Consider the following 23,482-nt stretch of genomic DNA (forward strand, 5'->3'; position numbering starts at 1 on the left):
TACATACATACATACATACATACACTATATATATGTGTGTGTGTGTGTGTGTGTGTGTACGTACACACACACACACACACACACACACACACACACACACACACACCCTGTAGTAGAGATCACAGGTTAGGAAAAAATGGGGCAGCATCACATAGAAAGGGAGAGAAGGAACCTAATATAGAGTTTAATACACTTTAAGGGCTTAAGTATTACAATAAATACGGTACTTCACCTTGACAGGGCAGAGATAGCTGGCTGCCAGGAAAGGATTGATTGCCTCCTGTGATTTGTTGGGCACTGGTGAGGACTGGCTGAAACCAGGTGAGAAAACTGTACCAGAGCTGATGCTAACACCTGGATAACTGAGGCAAGGCGGTCTCAGTTGTTGGGAATGTGTGAATTCCTTGGTGAAATCCGCTTTCTTCATTCACCCTCCATTGCTCGTCGCCACCCGACTGAGCACATACGGAATCCACGCGAAGCTCACATTGTTCCCCAATACTTCAATTGTGTTGGCACAAATTCTAGGTTTCAAAGCCAGCACAGTAGCAGGACTGACCACGGGCTAGAGGACACAATATCACATGATCTAGACGCCCACTCTCAAGTAGCTAAGACTTTCCCAAGCCTGCCCCTCCCTAAGAATGGAGCTCCTATAAGGAGCCAAGGATTAGATTCTCATTCATCAATGGCTTGTAACGAGCCAAGCCTGATAATATTAACTGATTAATGTTAACTCATTTAGTCCCACGCCTTTATGAAATGTAGTCAATGTCTCTTTTAGAGAAGGGTAAAGCAAGACAGAGTCACAATAATCCAACCAAGATCTCTTGGCTAAAAAGTGGCTGCTCTGTGGCCACTTCTTAACCATTAGAAGACACAGCTAACCCCAGGGCATTAATTCCCAGATTTCTCCTGGATATCAGACCTGGTGTGTGGTCAACTCACTTAAATAAGATGATATATTTGCATATAAGCTATGAGCATTCTCCTGTAGACTTTAAATCACGTCTAGATTGCTAATAACGTCTAACACTGTGTAAACTGGATGCAAATGCCTGCCTGGCCTTACTGTCTGATTTGGGAGGCAATGACAAGACACAAAAGCAAGTAGCACATCTTCAGCGCAGACACAATTATCCATCCAAACGTTGTTCCTGTGATTGTCTGTACCCATGGACGTGGAGGTCTCGAACAGGAAAGGCTAATGTCCCCATGTCCCCAGAGCAGAGCATGGGAACCTATAATTCAATCTCTGGGGTCAAGCAGTCCCGGGTTCGCATCCTGCCTACACTGCTCATTAGGTATGGAGAACCATGGCTCCCCTTTCTGGGTCTTGGTTTTCTTTCTAGTAAAACAGGAAGAAATGACTCCGAGTGTTGAACAACATAAATTGCTGAGGGTTGAGTGTGCCACAGTCAAATGCTCAGCCAAGCCTGGTGCTTACAGAACAGGAAAAAGCCAAACCTGTTCCTCTTAGCCCATGGCCACACTGCCCACTAGTCACGATGACTCTGGGAGGGGAGAGAGGGCATTCTTGCTATCTGCTGATCTCCTCGGCCTTCTGTGAGCATGCAGCCCTGAGCCTGGGTTGCAATGACCCTGCGTGAGCTCACAAGCTACTTTCCCTGGCTGTGGGCAGAGTGACCCAGACACCTCAGGACAACAACACAGAGAGGGAAGAGGCAGCTGGGTCTAGAAGCCAGCGCTGGGAGTTACTAGGTTGGGAGGATGCTACATCCCTGGCTTTTATGAGATGAAAGGGACAGGGAGGACAGAAAGGAGTGGAATGTAGAGCTGCTTCTGTCCTACATACCTAGTCATCAAAATCTGAGAACACCAACTGTGGACCAGCCAGGCACTGAACTCAGTGTGTAGTGGGGCACACAGATACACGGGCAACAATTATAGTAGACAGTAGAGAGTGCTGTGGCTAGAGAGGCCAGGGCTGTGCAAACTGCCAGTCTAGTCAGACAAATGGTAGGTAGACTTATGAGCCACTCCATTTTTCCTGCCTGTGCCCAGAGCAGACATTGTTAATCAACTGCAGAACTCCAACCGGCCTGATTTTGGCTCCATAAACCTCTTCGACATAAGCACTTGTAGGAGTCACTACCAATGGACTGGCATTGGCATAGGAGCTGAAGCAACACGCTAGCTCTTCACTGAGATCTGAGGGGACTCAGAGGGTGAAGAGGAATTTGGACAGGAGTGCAGGTAGACGAGCCATGGATGTTGAGACATGAGGCAAGACATGAGCCTAGAAGGCTCGGGGAGGTGGACTCAGAGAGGCTGGGAGAGGTCAGCAGAAGGAAGTGCAGGATGACAGACTATAGAGTCTGGACCAAAACTGAGACTTGCAGGAAGGAGTCCAGGCAAGAGCAACGGGCATCTCAGCTAAGACCCCTGTGGACGGAAATGGGGGAATGGTCGGTTCAAGAGACAATTAAAATGGGCCCATCACTGAGGGTTAGGGAAGGAATACGAGAGAAGGAACAATCTAGAAGGTCTCTGGTGGGGTAGCTGGAAGGTTGAGTGTCCTGAGCACTCAGCCAGGTAAGCTCTGCTGAGCCAACTACCACTCCTAAGGCCATCCCTGTGTGCCTCTGTCCATGTTTCCTGAACCTTAAAGACGGTCTCTAGCCCCTCAACCAGGTGTAGCCACAGTGAGGAGTAGTTACCTGCTGAGAAGAGGCATCCAGGAGCCTGCTCCATGCTGGCTACCAGGTTCCCCTTCAGGACTGAGCTGCCCATGGGGGAAGCTGGCACCACACAGCACACACATTGACCTCCTCCCTTGCCCGGTCTCTCACACTGATTTCCAGAGTCCTGTCTCAAGTCAACCCCTGACTTCAGATGTGAGGTCTGGGACAACTGGTTCTGAGAAAACCCAAAGCAAGGTAGACAGCCAGACAGGAAACATCTTAGGACTGGAGGCAGGTGTGTGTGTGTGTGTGTGTGTGTGTGTGTGTGTGTGTGTGTGTGTGTGTGTGTGCAGGTGTGGGTGCTGGTGAGTGTGTGTGTGTGCAAGTGTGGGTGCTGGTGAGTGTGTGTGTGTGCAGGTGTGGGTGCTGGTGAGTGTGTGTGTGTGTGTGCAAGTGTGGGTGCTGGTGAGTGTGTGTGTGTGCAGGTGTGGGTGCTGGTGAGTGTGTGTATGTGTGCAGGTGTGGGTGCTGGTGAGTGTGTGTGTGTGTATGCAGGTGTGGGTGCTGGTGAGTGTGTGTGTATACAGGTGTGGGTGCTGGTGAGTGTGTGTGTGTGTGTGCAGGTGTGGGTGCTGGTGAGTGTGTGTGTGTGTTCTAGGTATATGTGTCTAGGTATGTGTGTATAGATGTGTGTATGTGGTATAGGGGTGTGTGTATGTATGTGCTGGTGTGTGTGTGTGTGTGTGTGTGTGTGTGTGTGTTAGTGTGTGTGCACTATCCTCAGGACCCTTTCTTGGGCTTGACTTCCCTCTAGCCTGTGCTTTTTTTTTTTTCCCTCGGAGCTGGGGACCGAACCCAGGGCCTTGCGCTTGCTAGACAAGCGCTCTACAGCTGAGCTAAATCCCCAACCCCTAGCCTGTGCTCTTTGTTGAGTGAGATGACCCTGCTCTGACTGTGGCCCCTCCATCCTTAACAAACAAATCCCCAACTTGGGATGTGGCAGAAACAGGAAACAGGAAATTCCTTCCAAGCTCCAGAAGATAACCCTTGGCCCGTAGAGGAGGAAGATGAAGGGACTTTGTGTTCATGGTGGTCTTGCCGACCTCCCAATCCCCCAGAATCCTGTACCGTCAGGAATATTCATGGATGCAACATTTAAATGAGAGAAGGGGGTGAGTGTAGTTGGGCAGATGCCTGGACACGAGTCCCCGCTCGGCTGCTGCCTGGCCCTATGACCTTGGGCAAGCTACCCTGTGGCATCTTCTCATCTGTGAGTGGGGCTATTAGCATTCATCCACCATCGGGCTGTTGTGGGGGATTAAATGAGTCAACACGGGTCAAAGCCCTTGGCACGGTGCCTGCCCAAAGCCCTCAACAGCCTTCACATGGCTGCTATGGCCATTAAGCCAGGGCGCCTTGACAGTGTGCACATGGACCAGCTGGGGATCTTGGTGACATATGGATTCTGACTCAATAGGTGTGGATGGGGCCAGAAGTTAGGTATTTCCAGCAGGCACCCAGGGTGTGCTGCTGCTGCTGCTGCTGCTGCTGCTGCTGCTGCTGCTGCAGCACTGCAGTTCATGCTTTGAATAGCAAGGGATAAAGCCACTGTCCATGGGACTTTGTCACCTGGAGCCCACAGCACGTCACCGAGTATGAGCAGCGATCTAAGCTGTTTGCATTTCTGTATCTCAAGACCCAGCTGGGATAACAGCCTGGGCGATATCTTCATACCTGCCTTTTGTATCGGTTTCCAGTTGACTGGCCAGTGCCCCACAGTGGAAGCTCTCGGGAGACATAATTTCCATGGTGGCCAGCCCAGCTGTCTGGCATACTACAGATGCCTCATCACATGTGTTGACATGGAAACCCATGTGGGAGGCCCCTTTGCCTTTATAGGCATGATAGCTGGTGCTCAGTGGCTGGCCCTAGCAGTGCCAGGGGCAGCAAGCAGCCTTGTGTGGCTCCTCCAGTGAGGCTGGCTCCCTGTGAGCATCTGCTGGCCTGGCAAGAGCCCAAGGGGTGGGTGGGAGGAGGGGAGGGCACTCACACCCCTTCCTGTTTCAGAGCCTGGCAGCTGGGGCTATCCAGCTCTCCCAATACATAAGGAACAGAAGATGGCCATGGCTGAATTGTCCCCTGTCCTCTTTTCATCCAGGGGCAGGGTGAGCTGGCAGCACTTGGCTGGCCTCCGACAAGATGGAACCCCTTCTAGGCCTCTAGAGTCTGTTAATTCTGGGGTAGCCAAGTAGGCTGCCGATGCCACCAAGGACGCAAAGGCCCTCCACCTCTCTCCTTTCAAACTTGGCAGATGGCATATTGAAGTAGTCGTGTACTTATTATTTTCTGGCGCCACTGCTGGAACCAGTATGTTCCAGACCGTTGATTCTTCTTCAGATTGGCTCAGCCTCCTTAAGTAAACTTTTAATGCCCACTAACAGCCAATACCTTCTGGGCGCTCCCTCGTGTTCTCTAGACTGGGACGGCTCACCCTATCTGCTCGGAGGCAAATGACCCAAAACAGCAAATCGCTCAGCTCACAGTGGCTGGATTAACATTAAAGGACACTAACAGTGACCCCCATCAGTGGACCATGTGCCGGTCACTGTTCTAGGTGCTTCTCATATACCCATCCATCCTCACTGCTGCTCTCTGCCCAGCCCCCTCTCCATCTCCCCATCAATGGAGAAACTGGGTTCAAAGAGGAGAGAACTCTCCCGAAGATGCATGATCACTAAGGCGCATAACCACAGGCTAAGACCGCCTAACGCCGAGTCTGTTTGATCTGCCTATAATGTGCTTGGACTCTCTGGTCCCTGTAAGCATATTCAAGCAAACAACACCCGAGCCCCTTTCCACACCCACAAGCAGGCAGCACCTCTTCCCTTCCTCATAGCAACCTCTTGCTATGCTTCCCCCGTGGGAGTCGTGGGAGTCGTGTGATGGGCTGGCTCGCCTTTCTCTTCTGTGATGTAGGACCACAGCTTCAATGTGCCTGCTACCACTTAGGGCATCACACTGTATCCTCGGGACCTGGTTCTTCTAATCTCCCGAGCCCAGCATAATGCCTTCTGGGCCGGAGATCACAGATGTGTCCAAGGACAGACACCCAACAGGCCAGTAGCAGAGACATGCCTGGACTTGAGGCCTCCTGAGTGGGACTGGCACCTGAGAGAAGGAAGGGCATTACTCCTGGGTGCCTGGATAACTTCCTCCAAGCCCAGCCATGTGGTTATAAAATGTAGGCCACTTCCCCCCTCCTCCCTCCCCTGATGTTTCTCATCCTCTCTCTTCTGCTGTCCACCCATCTTCCCTCCCACAGGAAAGTGTCCCTTGAGGTGGGCGGAACAGCAGCTCTGCCAAGTCCAGGCCCATTCAGAAGGACTGAGATGCCAGTATGGGGGGGAGGGTGCAGGAGGGGGGAGGGGACAAGGCTTTTAGCCAGTGGGAGCGCAGCTGACAGGCAGGTCAGAGATGGAGGGCAGAGGCTGAGCCCCATTCCACCCCACACTGGCTGGAGTCTGCCCCCCAGTCCACAGCGGTGAGGGGTGGGCCAGTCCAATCCAGCAACTCCCTCTGTGAAGAAATGCTGTTTCCTGCCTTACTCGGTGCAGCTGCCATGAACTACGTGCTGCCACGAGCACTGGAATAGTTAGCATGGCGGGAGTGGGGTGGTTTATTTTAAATTTCAGACCCTTTACATTTGCACAGCCATGTGCAGCAGACACCTGTAGACAGAAAGCACAGACGTGAACTTTCCCACGCCTCAGTTTCCTCATGGGTCACGACAGGGAGTATGACCTTCCTTGCCTCAGAGGACAATTGGGAAAGCGAAGCAATGTGATAGTGTGAAGGGAGCTCCAGCTCGGAGTGAACTCCTGAGTTCCAGAGAGTAGTGGCTCAGTGGCCAAGGTGAGGCCCCGAACCCCTGAGTGCCGGGTTCTCTGAACAATGTGGAGTTATTCTGAATCTAAGAGTCTTAGCCAGGATGGGCTAAGGATGGATAGGGGGGGAATATGAGAAGAGTAGGGGTGTGTGTGTGTGTGTGTCTGTGTCTGTGTCTGTCTGTCTGTCGGTCTGTCTGTCTGTCTGCCTGTGTTCATCAGAGGAGGCAAACCCCAAGACTTCCCCCAAGGGTCCGAGGAGTGTGAAAGGTCCCTAGCATAGATGGGTCCTCCAGAAGGCTGGAAAGCCATCTTGCTCCCAGACACACTGACTGGGTGGCTGGGATGAAGAGCCCTGCCACCTGCACTCTGTCACACGTCCCCAGGTCCTGGTGTGCAGTCCTGAAGGCAAACCCTGGCGAGGACCTCAAGACTTGACATACATGAGCCTTCTCCAAGCCCTGGTTTGTACTTTTAAAATCCAACTGGGACTTAAGAAACTAAAGAATGGAAACTGTAAGGACATGTGGCTAAACCACAGACTCCTTTCTCTGGGTGATCTACCGACACTGGTATACAGTAGGTGCCAAGCCCTGTCCTCTGTTCTTTACACATATTAACTCAGGATTGCACAGACTGTAAATACTTAATCCTCAGAATGTGTGAGTCTTAGGTTTGTTTTTCTTGTGTTACTGAGACGCAAACCACTAAAGGGGGAAGGCTCACCTCAGCTCACGGTTTAAGGGTGCACCAGAGCAGGAAGTCAGGTGGTACCTTTAGTCAGGAAGCACAGGGCCATGGCTGCTAGTACTTGGCTAGCTTCCTCTCTCTCTCTCTCTCTCTCTCTCTCTCTCTCTCTTTTTTCCGTCAGGGTCTCACTATATAGCCCTTGTCATCCTGGAACTCTGTGTAGACCAGGCAGGCTGGCCTGGAACTCAGAAATCTTCCTGCTTCTGCCTCCCAAGCGCTGTGACTGAAGGCGTGTGCTAGCTCGCTCAGTCTCAGCCGTCTCCTTTGTAATGCAGTTCACGACCTACGCCCAAGGAATGGCACCGCCCGCTTTGAGTGTGGGTCTTCCCAATTCAATTAACCCAACTAATATGACCTTGACAGGCAGTCCAGAGACTCAGTGATTCCTTACAGATGTGCCTGGAGGCCTGCCTTCTAGGCGATTCTATATTCTGTAAGTTGACAGCTAACATTAACCCTCACAAGCCCAAGGTGGTTGATGTTATCCCTTCATTTTACAGATAGGGAAACAGGTTCAAGGATGTCCCCTGTTCACAGTCACACAGCTCTAAAATGGGAGGGACAAAGCATAAAACCTAGGCTTTGCCCCTCACTGATTTCTTCTGAAGGCCCTAGAGGTTTAGGCAAAACCCCACCAGCCCAAGGAACCAGGGTTCTTGGGGGGCTTGCCCAGCCCCTCTCTCCCCACTGATTGGGGGCAGGAACTCTGCAGGGCGATGTAGGAGCCATACTTACTTGCCCTCTGAGCCATAGCTATTCATGCTGTCCTCGATGGACTCATGGCTGGCTTGGCGTAACGTCCGGCTGGGCATCTCCACGGCCAGCCCTGTCTCTGTGCTTCTCTGGATGGCACCCTTCAGCCTCCGGCTGTCTGCTGTTGAACACGGGGGGGAGGGCAAAAGAGGTGGGGAGAGACACGGGGTGGGGGTGGGGTGGGGGAAAGGGACAGAGAACGGAGTCTGGTTAGTGGTTCAGCAGCTGAGGGCGGCCAAGCGTCAGCCCTAACCAGGCCCGCCAATGTCCTTGCTCCCTCTGGCTCACCTGTGCCCACTCTCCCTGGGGTACACAGCCTCCCAGCCAGCACACAACACTGTCTAGAGCTTTGTAAGCTGGTCAGCTGATTTACATATTTTCTCCCCTGCAGTTTTCTCCAAACACCCCTTGTTCTCTGCTGATAACATCTTAAGCATCTACTATGGGTCAAACTCTTTCCTGTGCTCTGCCGGTTCAGGCCAGGGCTTCTCCGTGCCAGGGTGACTATGGGTGGCATCCTGCCATGTTGCCACTAGATGCTAGTAGCAACCCTGTGCCAATCAAAATGTCTGCAGACATTGCCAACTATTCCCTAGAGAACAAATTCACCCTCTGCTGGTAGCCACGAAGATCCCTGGTTTTGAAGGCACATGGCTGACTCAAATCCTCAATGCCTCTCCCCTTAGCTACAGAGTGTGGGAAGTGCTCAGCTTCCCCGGGGCCTCCATTGGGTTATCTGTAAAATGGGAGAGCTGCAGGGTTATTATCAGACAAAATGGCCTTCGTGTTAAGAATTCCTTCCCATCATGCCTTTCCTGACCAGCCACTTCTTTGCCTACATCTTGGAATACAACACTCTCTCACTGAAGGCCTGTGAACTCCCGTCGGCCCTTCCACAGCCAGCCTGTTCTCTGTTTCTTCCTGGTGCTGACTGGTGTGGGCTTTTTATTGGCCAGCTTCCACAAAGATGTGTTCACCAACGGGACCCTGAGCCAGGGCGTATGGTGAGTTCACTGGGGGTTCTTCAACTGGTGGCTGTTGGATAAACCACGGTGTAGCTGAGGTTCCTATTACTCTCCTGCTTCAGTGCGGAAGACAGTGTATGCAAGTCAGGGACTGGCCCACAGAGCCGGCGAGGAGAAGCAGGTATATGCCAGGTAGGCCATGCACCTCCAGCCTCCTCTGTTGGACTCCTCCTAGTACTGTGATAGCATCATGGCGTCTGAACCCTGGGAGCCTCATATGCACACGGGGAGAGCCATCAGAGTTGTGTATCCATGTATATGTGTTTGCCAAAGCGTGTGCTCACATGTTCCTGTTTCCCAGGAGTCTGTGAGCTCAGAGAAACACATGTGAATATACACACAAGAACCAAGGAATCTAAATGTCTGTGTTTGTGTTTCCACCCGTGGTCTGTGGGTCTGAGGGCAACTAGGTGGTCATCTGAGTGTCTCTGTGTGTTTGGCGTGTGTCTGAGAGCGACTGGGTGCACCAGATGTGCATCCTAAAGAATTGCACACCCACTCACTGGGGAAAGCACACTGAGGGGAGGCAGCAGTGTGCACTTCTCTGCGTGTCACCTGGTGTCTATGAACATGTGACAGAAGTGTGTTCCCGTCTGTCTGCATTCATTCATGGTTTTCTAATTAGCATTCCCATGACCACTTCTGTGCCCCCACCCCATTCATATTAGGTAACAGAGACAGGGACAGACCCAGAAACACATCCAGGTGAGAGAAACGTCCTTACACATGCGCAGTCGTGCACAGGAACAAACAATCCTTCCCTGAGGCTACAGACCCATGACCTGCAGACAAGCTTCAGACACCTTCCTTGGCACCTCACCTCCCATCCCTGAACACCATGCACTGTCCCCATGTCACTGTCACCGACTGACATAGAATCAAGCATGACAAACAGCTCAATCTCCAGGGCTGAAGAGGCCAGCGTGTATTTCATGTTGGTGACAGCCTGAGACCTTCAAGGAACCCTGCACTCAGGCTCCTGGGCCTCATGCCAGCTGGATTTAGCCCACAGGGAGCCCGGCTCTTTAGGATGGCCCAGGCGATGGCCACAAAGGCCAGACTGCTCACTCGTGGAGATGTGAAGGGTTGATGCCACCAGGTCTGGCACACAGTAGGTGCTACTACAGCTACTGAAGAGAGAGGATGACCTCATGACACTTACCAGTTTACCCTCCCCAGCTGTCTGGTTGATGCTTTCACGACCATGACACTCTCCTACCTCAAGACTCTATGTATCCAAGAATGCTCACCATCTAACCTCAGCTGCCCGACCCCTCTGTCAGTCGTCCCTTGCCGATGCTTACTCTACAGGAGGAAGATCAAAATGCAGAAGGGCATCTTCCAGTCTAATCCCGAGAAAGACCACATTAGGATGGATTGGTATACAGCCAAAGGGTAGGGGAGCATAGATGTGGTCCCTATGGGGTCAGGGACACATCCCCTCCATAGATAACGAGGACTAAAGTGTCACTACACAGTAGACCAACCATGGAGGAGGCTTTCGGGAGGTGGCAGACACTGGGCAATGGACTGTCGCCATCATGCTCAATTTCCATTTTGGGGCTCAGAGCTCGTGTTCTGTAAACTCTGGGTATCCAAAGTGAACCTGACTACCTCAAGGCTGGCCACCCTGATGTATAATAGACTGAGTATGGATGTCCCATTTCTTCACTGTGCTGTATTGTTCACTGGGCAACAGTCCTTGCAGGTGCAAGATGTAGTGAACACAGCCATGGTGGGCAACAGAGATGGGGACTAGCTTAGGACAACGATTCCTTTACCTTGTGAGCCAGAGTTACCGACTCCCTCTTCCTTTCACATCTTTGATAGTGAATTCTACTGGATCTCCAGCTGTCTCTGGTCACAGCCTTTGCAGTTCACAGCCCGACTGGCTTCTACACCTTACCATCATCCATGTATCCTTGGGGGGAAATATCGATCTTCTCTTCTCTCTCTCCTCTCTCTCCTATTGGTGGTTCATCAACACCACAACTACAGACCCACCCTATGCAAATGAGCCCTACCCTCTAGTCACAGACTGCTTACAGCAACTGCATTCCATCTATCTGAAAGAGAGTCCCGGGCTCCCTCGACTTACCACACTGAACAAAGCTCCTACTATGGGCTTTCTTCTCTCAGTAAGCTTTCAATCCATCCCCCACCCAGACTCAGAGCCTTCCCGGAGCACAGAGTCTTTTCCTCTCCTTCACTGTATCCCAGAGCTTGCAAAGTCTTTGCCCCTTGGATCATACCTCTCCCGCCTTGCCCATCTTCACAGCCAAGTACCCTGGCTACCTCGAGCTTGAACTCTAAATGGCTTCCAAACCACTACCCACAAGCCATTAACAGAGTAAACCAAGACTTCAGACTGAAGCATTTCACTCTTAACCGTTTGTCCTATCCTGACAATCACAGAAGAACACAGAAGCGATACACCAAGGAGTTCCTCACTGTACTGTTCACATCGATGAGATGCTGGAGTTAATGGCCCATCGATGAAGGACCAGTTAATTAAATAACACAGCTGCACAGTAAAATACTGTGTAACTGCTGAAAACACTCGACTACATCCACAGTGACACAGACTGGCTCCCTTAACACACTGGTAAGTTAAAAGAGCAATTTGCAGGCAATATGCAAAAAATGGTGCCATTTCTGTAAAGTTATAGATAGCTGTGTGTATGCATGTGCACATGTGTGTGCACGTGTGTGTATGTGCACACAAAAATGCCTGTGTGCCTGTGTATGTGTGTGAGCACACACGCATGTCTGTGTGCCTGTGTGTGTATGAGTGTATGTGTGTGTGCATGTGTGTATCTGTGTACGTATGTGTGTGTGTCTGTGTGTCTCTGTGTGTGTGCGCTTGTGTGTGTATGTGTGTATATGTATGCACACACACATGTTCTGTGTACCTCTGTGTATGAGTGTATGTGTGTGTGCATGTGTGCATGTGTGTATCTGTGTATGTGTGTGTGTCTGTGTATGTGCATGTGTGTATGTGTATATGTGTGTGTACACATACACACGTTTGTGTGCCTGTGTATGTATGTATGTATGTGTGTGTATGCACACACGCATGTCTGTGTACCTGTGTGTATGAGTATATCTGTGTGTACATGTGTGCATGTGTGTATCTGTGTCTGTGTGTGTATGTGTGAGTGTGTGTTTGTGTGTGTAGGGGGGAGAGAGAAGAGAGAACAGTTCATCTTTATATTTATTCGTACGAACAGAAAAATCTAGGAAGATATGAACTGAAAGGCCAGCAGTGAGTAACTGGGGTGGGGTTGTTGGAAGGAGTGTGCCCAAGACCATTTTTATATCTTTTTAATCTAAAAATAAGTGCACAGACTGTGAGCGTAGAGCTTGGTGAATTTTTACAAACTAGGGAAGATTGTATAATCACAACATAGATTTAAACAAACAAACAAGCAGTCAGTGTCGCCAGGACGCTGAGGAGTCCAGCTGCCCCCATCACCTGCCCTTTACCGGGGCAGTGACCCCACGGTCTCTAATGGCAACGGTTACGTTTCCCTGGTTCTCACTGTTATGTAAGGCATGAGTCTTTCCTGGTGGGAAGAGGCTGCTCTCATCTGCTTGCTTCCACCTTTGAGCTCCATGCACGTCACTCCAAATGACTTCCTCACGCACGGCCTGGGTGGTCCCTCCGTACAGCTTGTTTACACAGTCTGGGTGGTGGGTGGGCTTTTGCTGGCTTTTTCTCAAGTTCGAGGCTATGAGGGGATGATGTTGCTATGGGTAATTTAGCGGAAGGCTCTTGGGGGAGTCTGCACCTCTGTCTTCTGGAAATGTACCTGACAGTGGAGCTGCTGGGTCACAGGGTAGATATTTGTTCTGCTTTAGCTGACTCTGGCAAACGGTGTCGCCGATTTAGGCTCTATCTCGCACACGGGGGAGGAGATTTTATTTCTCTCCAGTGTGCTTATTTGACGTTTGGATTTTTTAAAATAGTTAAATGCATTAGGTCCACAATATAAATGGAACTAAAATACAAATAAATTCGCAAATAGATCACAGTTCTAACCATGCCATGACCTTACTTCAAGCCTTAGAATTGCTCTTCCTGTCCTGACAAATTAAATTTAATCGCTGTACCAGAAATGCCACTGATTCTGTCTAAATCAGGTCCCACACTGCCTCCCCTCTCCCACCACAGCCCGGCTGGGCAGCTCATATTGTTCATCGATCCTCAGACCTATCCCATCTTTGTTCCTTCTCCTCCCTCCCCGCCCCCATCCACCAAACTTCTAACCATCCCCTAGAGTCTACCTTAAACCACACCTACACTAGGCACTACGTAACTCAGATTGTCACAGACTGGGACAGCACACAATTCTTAGAAGCTCTGTGAGCATTAAATGTAACAGGTTACAGTGTGGCACAGCCAGTGCTGTCAGGACCTCACAGCAACAGGGGCCCCTGCAACGGGTCTGCACGAGACTGGCATTGCCGACAGCCAATAGTAGACTGGAAAGGGGCCAACCGTGCTCTGACCCTCCCTGCAGAACTATTGGCTACTAGTGGGTTCTGAGAGGGGAGCACACCTATTTTTTTCCAGTTGTGTACCCAGGGATGAGCCCACCATGCTCCAATGGACAGTTCTGCACTCACGGTCACACAGATAGCTCAGGTTAAACTTAGTAGGCTACACAAACAAGCACACATGTAAGATGTGGATATAAGAAAGGGACTGGTGGAGAGGAATGGGGTCGTAGGAATGGGGAGGGAAACAGCAGCAATCAGGAATGTATGGTGTGTGTGTGTGTGTGTGTGTGCGTGTGTGTGTGTGTGTGTGTGCGTGCGTGCGTGTGTGTGTGTGTGTGTGTGTGAGAGAGAGAGAAACTGTCAAAAAACAAATTTAATAAAAGATTAAAATAAACATAAGGTTATGCAATAATGTAATAGGATTTTAGTCTCTAGATATCTAGTGACACAGGCCAGCATGCAGCAAAGGTGGCTGTCACCAGTGTATTATTATCCCCACGTCAGTGCCATCGACCCATTTAATTCTCACAATGACCTTTACAGAGTTGCCATTCCACTATACCCAGAGAGTTGGGGGCTGAGAAGTGACTTCCACTGGGTGTGGCAGTGCACAGGGACAATGCCAGGACTTGGGATGTGCAGGCAGGAGAAATTCAAATTTGTGGCTAGCCTGGGCCACAGTGCAAGTCCTTATATCCAAAAGTAACATTCCTGAGGATACACAGACATCCACAGCTGCTCAGGGCAGAGCTGAAGCCAAATCCATGTCTTTCTGATTCCCATGCCAGGTGTCTTCCCCTCCCCCTCCCCCCCACTCCCTCCTCCCTCCGTCCATCCTCCGTACTCTATGGTACATGTGGAAACCAGAGTAGTCAGGTCTCTATTTCTACCATGTGGGGTCAGGCTTGGTGGCAGCCACCTTTCCTGGCTGAACCACCCTGCCGGTAACCCTTATACAGTTAAGATACAGTTTTTCTTATTTTTAATTATATGTAGGCGTGTGCCTGTGTACGTGGGTATATGCCCATGAGTGCGGGGGTCAGCCAGAGGCATCAGACTTCCCCGGAGATGGAGTTACTGGGAGCAGCCAGTGCCATCTCTCCAGCCCCCGAGATAGATTGCGAATGAACCACCGAAATGGATTCACTGAGCTCTACCACGGAGTTCAAAGCCATCTCTTCTGAGGAGACTTTTCCTAACCTGCGGTTGAGTTGACCCCTGACCTCCACCTCTGCTGGCCATTGGATTCTGCTACAGGTTGGAGCAGGGGCATGCCGGCCCTGTGTAGGCAGTGTGAGATCATTTGCTTCCAATTAGCACAGAGGGCACCACCCAACTATTCACCCCACTAAACTTGCGTTTCACTTGGTTGGGGTAAAGACATGGCCCCAAGAAGACCACGTCTAGCAAGGGACCATTACTCAAGTTGTTCAGACCCAAACAGGAGCGGCTTAACTTGTCTTCTTCTAGGAGCATTTACAAAGAGCGGGGAAGTAATAATGACAAATTACGAGAGCAGACACAATTATTTTTAGCTGCTACCCCGTTCTGTGCACTATTAGACACGTAATTTGATCCTCTGAGAGGCAAGCGTTAGAGCCTAATTTTACAACAAAGAAGCCAGCTTGGAGTCGCTCAGTATCCAGACGTACATCAGACGAGCTAGATGGAGCGTGAAGCCAGGATCAAAGCTGGAATAGACCCTGCACCCTCAGCCACCGGAGGCCTCAGGAGGTGGACGGGGTGGAGGATGGTGGGTAGAGGCTACTCTTCACCTGGGCAATTCACTTCGGGTAAATGTTGCCAGCTTTGTGTTCTACACAGAAAGCCTGACGCTGAGAGAGGTTACATGACTTGTCCCAGGTCCCCAGGCCCTCCTTCCTAGTCCCACGACGAGTGTCTAAGCCCATTTCTGTGAGTGTCCACTGTGGGCCCACACAGCAGCCTGTGAATCCCAAGGCACAAAAGAGCTCTGGGTGACTCAGTTAATTAAAGCCAGGATGAGAGAGACAGAAGCTCTAGCACATCGCTGCCCTTTCTGACGGCGATGCTTCCTCCATGGCCGACTTCTCCCCGGCCTTGTTATTCCCAGTGGGTTTAGCTTCCCCTGTCTTACTTGGCTGAGCTTTCAAATCCACCTGAAAACTGAAGGCTGAAACCATCCGTGAGGTCCAGAGTACTAACAGTACCTCTGACCGTGTCTCCACGGACAGGCCCAGTAATCACAGAATTTCCATGAAGACCCTTACCACCCCATCTTTGCCCTACAGCTAGCAGAGTCTGCCTTCCCGGGAAGCCAAGTCAGGCTCCATTTGGAGCGAACATAAAGATTTTCCAGACCAATACCTTCTCAGTTCAGGGGACAACTGAGGCTCCAGGACGGGCTATGTCTGTGATATCTGGCTGTCAAGCTCCCTGCTCTGTGGTCCACAGATGCTCCCTGAGAGGGCTACAGCATCTTCAGAACACAGCAGTGTCTGCATTGGGAAGACTTTAGAGCCTGGTGGCCCAAGTCTTTCAGTCCGCTCCAGGCACACATACCATTGGCTATGCCATTCTGAGTAAGTTGTCCATCCATTTCTCCCTGTTTCCTCCTCAGCTGGGCATGGCTGATTATATCTGTAATCCCAACACTCTGGGGACTGAAGTAGGAAAATCAGAGTTCAAGGCCAACCTGAGTAATACAGTGAGATTCTATGGCCAAAAAGGGGGAGGGGGGCTGAAAGTGTGGCCCAGTGGTAGAGCACTTTAAAGATACATGTGAAGTTCTGAGTTTGACCCCATCACTGAAACACACACACACAAACACACACATATATACAAACATATACACACATACATACACACATACACACACTCACACACATACACTAACACACACCTATACACACATACACACACTCATACACAAACTCCTATACACATACACACACACACATACACTCACACACAAACTCCTACACACATACACTTACACAAACACACACAGAACTTTAAAATATCTCACTGTCATCTTCCTCTTTTATACCAAATGTTGTGTCCACTACAAAAGTGTCCTTTCCCACCAGCTCCCTCCTATGGCCTGCATGTGCTTTCTATAGAGCACGACATCTCTTTGATTAGAAACTTTTGAGACAACCCACAGCTTGCAGAATACATCAAAGGCTGTGACACACTGCTTTCCCGACCTGGTCCTAATTTACCGCCCAGCCTCATGCTGCTGAACCATTTCCCTTTCCCCCAGTGAGCTCGCTTGGCATGCTCTTAGGTGGAATACTTCCAAATGTGGTCAGCTGCACCCCACCCCAGCTTCTTACCCCACAGTGCACAGAAAGGCTTAGACCCTCTCTCCTCCTCTGGACAGAACTTTATTTTGGAGACAAGGTCTTATCACGTAGTTTTAGCTTGCCTGGTACTTGAAACAGATGCCAGGTTACCCTTGAACTCACAGAGCTCTGCCTGCCTCAGCTTGCCCATTGCTGGGATTAAAGATGTGTCTAACCATACCCAGCCTAGGAAGGAGATGATTTTAAAGCAACTGTTCATTGAATTATAACACACACAAAGACAAGTATACAATTATGTAGTATATAAGGTTTTGGGGTGCTCAGAGCTTAATGAATATTACAAAAGTGTCAGCGTCCAGATGTGAAAATGGAACTTTCCTGATGCCCAGAAGCTCGCTTGCCCACACCCAGCTACCCAACTGCTGGAACTCCTAAGAAGAAGACTGTGCTGTCTATTATACCTTCCCCTCCTCTCTTTGTGTGTGTGTGTGTGTGTGTGTGTGTGTGTGGTTTACATTTGTGTGGATGTATGGAGACCTGAGGTCAATGCTTTGTGTCTTCCTCAAATACGACCCCTCCCCCCATCTCTTGAGACACAATCTTTCAGTGAGCTTAGAGTTCGCTGATGGGCTAGAGTGCCTGGCTAGTGAGCTCCGAAACTTGCGTGTCTCTGCCCAGGCAGTACTGGCATTACTGATGTGCACTGCTGCTTTTGACGTGCCTGCTGGGATCGGCCTCTGATGCTCATGTTTGTACAGCAAGCACTTTATTGGGCGTACCATCTCCCCAGCCTGGCTTGCAATTTTAATGCCTAGAACCACCTAATAGATTTTCTTGACTGTCTGGCTTCTTTCACTCAAAATTCTGTTTTGTGAGGTTCATCGTTCTAACGATTTCATTCACTCTCTTTATTGTAGTACAATGTGTGAATGCATCAAAATAATTCCCATCCATTCTATTATTGGTGAGCACTTGGGTGATCTCCATATGGAGATATTACAAATGGCTCTGCCAAGACTATTCTTGTATGTGTCTTTTGGTGACCATTTGTGCACAGTTCTGCAAGGCACAAACCTAAGGCTTGGAAATGCTAAGCCATGGGATAGAGATTTAGGAGGCCCCCACAGCATGCTCTGGGCTGGGCTGGGTAGGTTAACACATAGATTAACCTTCGGTAGGAAGCCACGTCTGACGAGATGGCTTTCAGAGCAGAGAACCTGTGCTGGGGAATGATGGGGGAAAGACTGCTGATGAATGTCGAGTTGGCTCACACCTGCATCTTCCAAAGGAAAGATCTGTTAATCTACAGAAAGCAGACGACACTCAGGATGGGAGAGGAGGGAGTAAGGATCTAGTCTGGAACCATCTGGCATGAAGTAAACTCTGCATATTATCAGATTAATCGTTCAGTGTCATCCATTCTCCAATACCAGGCCGAGAGGTCATCTCAGTGATATTGCAACACGCATGTCAGCATCTCCAGGATTATGGTGCTGGATAACCGATGCTGGCAGAAGCTAAATTCTACGAGGCTTTGGCCCTCTTGGTGGTACAAAGCCATGGGTGTCTCTTAAAGGCCTCAGACACTGTTGTGTGTAGGAACCAAGCAGCCGCAGCAGCCTCCACCACCACACCGCAGTCGTGGGAACTGTCCGTGGTGCTAGGCAAGTGCAGAGGTCGTGGTACTGCTCAGGCACAAAGACCTGGGCCGGGCTGGGGGTGGGGTGGGGGTGGGGCTCACAGGAGGGACGATTTCAACACTAGGAGACATACCCACCTCATCTAGTGTATTTTTAAATAACACTTCCTCTCCATCAGCTGCCACAGAAGAGTCCCGTTTCAGGGGCTGGAGAAATGGCTCAGCGGGGAAGAGCTACAGCAGGAGGAGGACCTGAGTTTGGACCTCAAGCATTCATGAAAAAAATAGGGGTATGGTCGCAACTATCTGTAACCACAAGGATGTGGAAAGAAGAAACAGGAAGCTCACGGTGGCTTGCTGGCCACCAGCCTAGCCCCTGGCTTAATTGAGTGACAGAGAGCAAGACACCTTACATCCTGCTTTGCCCTCCATAAGGCACTGGCACGAACACGTGTATTCTGTACAACACACACACACACACACACACACACACACACACTTCATATACATGCAACACACACACTTCATATACATACAACACACACACAAGAACACTGACAGTAAAAGTAATTTTAGAAAAAAAAATCTTATGCTTTTTCACAGGAGAAGCCATCACCACGTTCAGCCATGAGAAGTGCTCATGGCTATCCTCCTGCCCCCACATGCTCGCACTGATGCTGAGTCTGGACCATCTTCACAAGGAGAGGTGGAGCTCAGGGGCTAATGAACCAAGATGGGCAGGAAGCTGAAGCAGGAGCAGGAACTTGGTTCTGTGCAGTCCCTATCACTTTTGCCTTTGGGTGTGAGGAGAGGAGAACGGCTCTGGCCTTCTCAGAGGCCGACTACAGAGGGTCTGAAGAAAAGACTGTCTTGACACAGAGAGGGGAGACAAGGAAGAATGGAGGCAAAGGTGGGTGGCGAGGATGTGAACACCCTAGAGACAGAAGGGAGGGCTGTGAGGGGCTCTGTGTGTAACACATATACAGGACTCTGTAACCCTACCAGCCTCTGCCCTATAAAGGAATTCTATTTGCACCTACATTTCTTACACCATGTTTTCCTCAGTGTGGGCGTGGGGGTGTCTGAAGAACAGTCTTTAAGGGGCCATCAGGTGGGGGAGGGGGAGGGAAGATGAAGCAGGTAATTTTCATTCACCGGTCTCTTCACTAATTACCTATTCAGTGCCACAGCCTGTGCTGGAGGCTCACAATGCGGATGAATGAAACCCAGACTTTGCTGCAACTTTGTCTACCTGAAGAGGCAGACAAGTAAAGGGGCAATTATAAGGCAAGGTGCTATAATTACAATGTAGCATAGAACAAGGGCAGAGGTGTGTGCACAGCATTATGAGACCCAGGGAGAGAGATAATTAATCTTACCCCAGAGGCAGAGGCGGGGTCTGGCTTGAAAGCAGAACTGTTTCAACGCTGAATTATACTTAATTGCAAATAAAATAGTATTTCATTGACCATGCAAACGCTATGGTCTGGTGCAGCTGAAGGTTACGTTGACAAGTGGAGAGCGTGTGGGCAGAAGGTGGGGAAAAGGTGTTCGCCCAAGAGGTCAATGTTGGCTCGAACATTCTGGATGCAGAGTAAAAACAAGGGGGAGGGGGTCCTACGCCCAGCAGAAGAGATGATATGGCTGTTCTCTCTGTTCTGGCCAACACGAAATGACCTTATAGAGAAGGAGCCTCGAAACAGTCACCGAGAGACAGCCTATATCCGCCAGCCTCTTCACAGGAAGCCATTTCCACCAGCGCTCAGGGCAAACTGAACACACCACATGGAGAGCAGTGGGCTGTGGGCAAAGGTACAGCCTATATCTCTGTCCGGCACTGGGAAGCTTCACAGTACACACAGCATCCAAGACTTCCAGGATTTGCCCCAAACCTATACTACGAAGCCTGACACCACGCACTTAGCAGGTGCTCCATCTACACTGGTTACTCATCCTTCAGCAAACAACCCACTCACTTCCGTCTCAGCAACACAGGCTCTGGAGCTGCATAACCGGGCTGAGGAGTGGAGTAGCCCTCTTCCCCACCACCCGTCTGGACTACTGGGGTCTGAATCCAGGGCTTTGTCCGTGCTAGGCAAGTGCTCTGCTGCTGAGTATCAACCCAGCCTAGGCTCCGTCACTTTCTGAGCAACTAAAAGAAAGTTACTAAATTTATATAAGCCTCGATTCCCTTGTATGCCAGACGTAATGACCTTTGTGAGGAGCCGATGTATCAGTCAGCTCTCACTAGGCTATGCTGCAGTAACAAAAGGTTCCAAATGTCAGTGACTTCTACAAAAAAAGGTTTAGTTCCTGTTCGTATTCAACGTTATTTCTGAGTCATCGGGAGTCCTGCCTCAGGGATAACTCTGGGGCCCGGGGTGAAGGAGCAAGCCCTGTGTGAGAAGTGATGCTCGAGTGGCTCTAGTGTCGTCAGGAAGTAGGAGCGACAGCCGTGGAGAGCGTTTTTAGCCACCGTACTTTTTCTCTTTGTATATTTCAAAGGTTTAATAAAAAAATGTATAAAAGCAAAGAAGAAGGGAATGCAATGCTCCCAATAGTTCGAAAAGGCCAAAGGTCCAGAGGATGGGGAAGCTTGAGCGTGCACGCTGGAGAAAGAGAGAGAGAGAGAGAGAGAGAGAGAGAGAGAGAGAGAGAGAGAGAGAGAGAGAGAGCACGAGCGAGCGAGCGCGAGCTCATATAGTCAGTTAATGATTCATTACGACAAGGCAGCAGCAAGCCCGTCATAGCAGAGAGAGTCATACTGTGAACTAGATTCCCTCCCGTCCCTCGTGGGGCTGGATTCAGTGGCACAGCATGTGCACTGCTCCTGTCGTAGCAAGGTAAGGGTACATAGTAAATTACGGCCACCATCACCAACGGCACTGAGGTGGACACTAGTCTTCCCAGTTCCCAGAAACTCATGAACCAAGCTCCGAGAACTGGAGCAATTCGCCAAAGGTTCCTCACCAAGGAAGTGGTAGAGGCAAGAGGCAACATCAAACTGTGTTGGAGAGAAAAGCGGCAGCCATCACTATGTCCAGAAAGTCCGAGAGTCTATAAAGATAAGATTAGATAAGCAAGCCAAGGCATATACACACAATTAGATGATTACTCCAGTATAAGAAGGAATAAAGGGGTTATATCTTACGACATAGATGAACCTTGACAACATTATGCTAAATGAAAGAAGCCAGACACACAGACACACACACACACACACACACACACACACACACACACACACACACACACACACACACAAATCCAGTGACTCGATTTACACAAGATGCTGAAACGGAACTGTTGAAATAAAAAGGCTACTTGTCCCTGGAAGCCTTGCAGGTGTGGCTGCTGTGTCACATGTGCGTCAGTAAGTGACAGAAGAGAGAGGCCATGTCTATGCTCAGGGTTCTGCTCTATGAACATCTGAATGATTAGCAGCCTAACATATCCTGTTAAGTGAGCCTGAGAGGACCAGCAGTCCAGGTGCAGTGCTGGCCCCGACAGGTCCAGAGCGTGGCAGAGACTCGACGAACCCCGCCTGGAATGGAGAGCCCTGGGACAGACAGACGACCCTCACATGGGGTCATTCAGATGAGCCAGGTGAGGAGCTACCCCAAGATGACAACCAGACTGGCGCCACTAGGTTTGGACAGGGAGCTAACCCGAGATGATGACTCACTGGGCGCTGTGCAGGCCTGGGGGAGTAGATCATGCCAGAGATGATCCCTACCCTCTGCCATAATGCCTGAGTGGGGCATAGCCATCCTGAGACCACTCCTGAGGTGACCTCAGACACTCAGAGATCCGAGGCACTACTAAGAGGAGCAAATAGGTGGTAGAGAAATGGAAGAGAAAGGCAAACAGAAGGATGTAGGCACAGTGAAGAGGGGCAGAACTGGAGACTGAGAGAAGGGTCTGTTACCACCAAAGGCCAGGCAGATGTCCCTAGTCTGGGATGCTTGCTCAAGGACACGTTGGTGTCTGAGGACTGTGCAGAACTGTCCCCACCCTTCACCTTGGGCATCATGAGAGAGCTGGCCCTGGGGGGCTTGTGAGCAGGACAGTTAACTCCGTCCCCTAGCAGCTGCAGTACTCAGGACAGAAGCCCCCACCCATCAACACTCACTACCCTGTCCCTAACATTTCATTTTGGGAGTTGTGGATGAGCCGACCCCAAGGATACTGGGGTGGGAGAACTGGCCCTACCACTCTTCTCCCATCCGGGTGTGTGGACAAGGGACAGATACTCTCCTCCTCCCTTGCTCCTCACTACCTGTGGCAGACAGGAGACTTGGCCCTGGGATCATGACAGCAGGAGAGCTGACCCTGTCCTTCACTGGCTGCAGCACTTTGAAGAGCAGGCTCCACACATCACCTGGGCAGCACAGTAGAGCTGACCCTGATCCTGGCCCTGGTGGCGGGGGTGGGGGCGAGCTGGCCCTGACACTTTTCTGCTGTGAAGTGACATGGAGGAGGGAGAGATGATGCCACCCTCCCCCAGACCAAGTTCCTTGCTTTACCACATCCTACAGCAGGCAGGAGAGCTGGCCCAGAGGTCATCAGTGTGGGAGAGCTGGCCCTGCCCCTCACTGTGTCACTCAGAGAGCAGGCTCTGCACCTTGCCTGGGCAGCACAGTAAAGCTGGCCCTAGATGTGGGGGCTATGGGTGAGCAGGCTCAAGGGTGTGAACATGGGAGAGCTGGAGGGCTGACCAGTTCAGATACCTTTCAGGCTCAGATCCAGGGCTTTGAGTTGGTCCACCAGAACATCTATCCCACTAATGAACTGCTAGAGTGCATGAACGGGTTAGTCTTATAGATCCAAAAGTACAGGATCTTCAAACAGAGCAACAACAGGACATCCCAGAAGAGCCCCAGTGAGGTTCCAATAGCCATAGAGTAGTTTCATACCAGACCAAGTCATGTCAATGAAACTTTACAAGCAACTAAGTGTGGACAAAAGGGTATACTACGGGACACACTGTGACACA

The 23,482-nt window shown here is 50.5% G+C and overlaps 1 protein-coding gene and 1 non-coding gene across 3 annotated transcripts in view; one reads left to right on the plus strand and one right to left on the minus strand.

Moving 5' to 3' along the window:
- Rims4 (regulating synaptic membrane exocytosis 4) overlaps positions 1–23,482 on the minus strand; it is a 64,095-nt gene that overhangs the window by 13,164 nt on the left and 27,449 nt on the right. The window contains exon 2 of one of the 2 annotated variants that reach the window (XM_087650027.1): positions 8,015–8,150. In XM_087650027.1, the coding sequence (XP_087506153.1) occupies positions 8,015–8,150 (136 nt within the window). 2 annotated transcript variants of the gene reach the window in all.
- On the plus strand, positions 21,810–21,939 carry LOC120102044 (small nucleolar RNA SNORA17). The gene has a single exon (XR_015685149.1). It is a non-coding gene; the product is annotated as a small nucleolar RNA SNORA17 (small nucleolar RNA).

Source organism: Rattus norvegicus, chromosome 3 (genome assembly GCF_021556685.1).
Source record: "Rattus norvegicus strain SHRSP/BbbUtx chromosome 3, alternate assembly SHRSP_T2T, whole genome shotgun sequence".
Classification (NCBI taxonomy): Eukaryota; Metazoa; Chordata; class Mammalia; order Rodentia; family Muridae; genus Rattus; species Rattus norvegicus.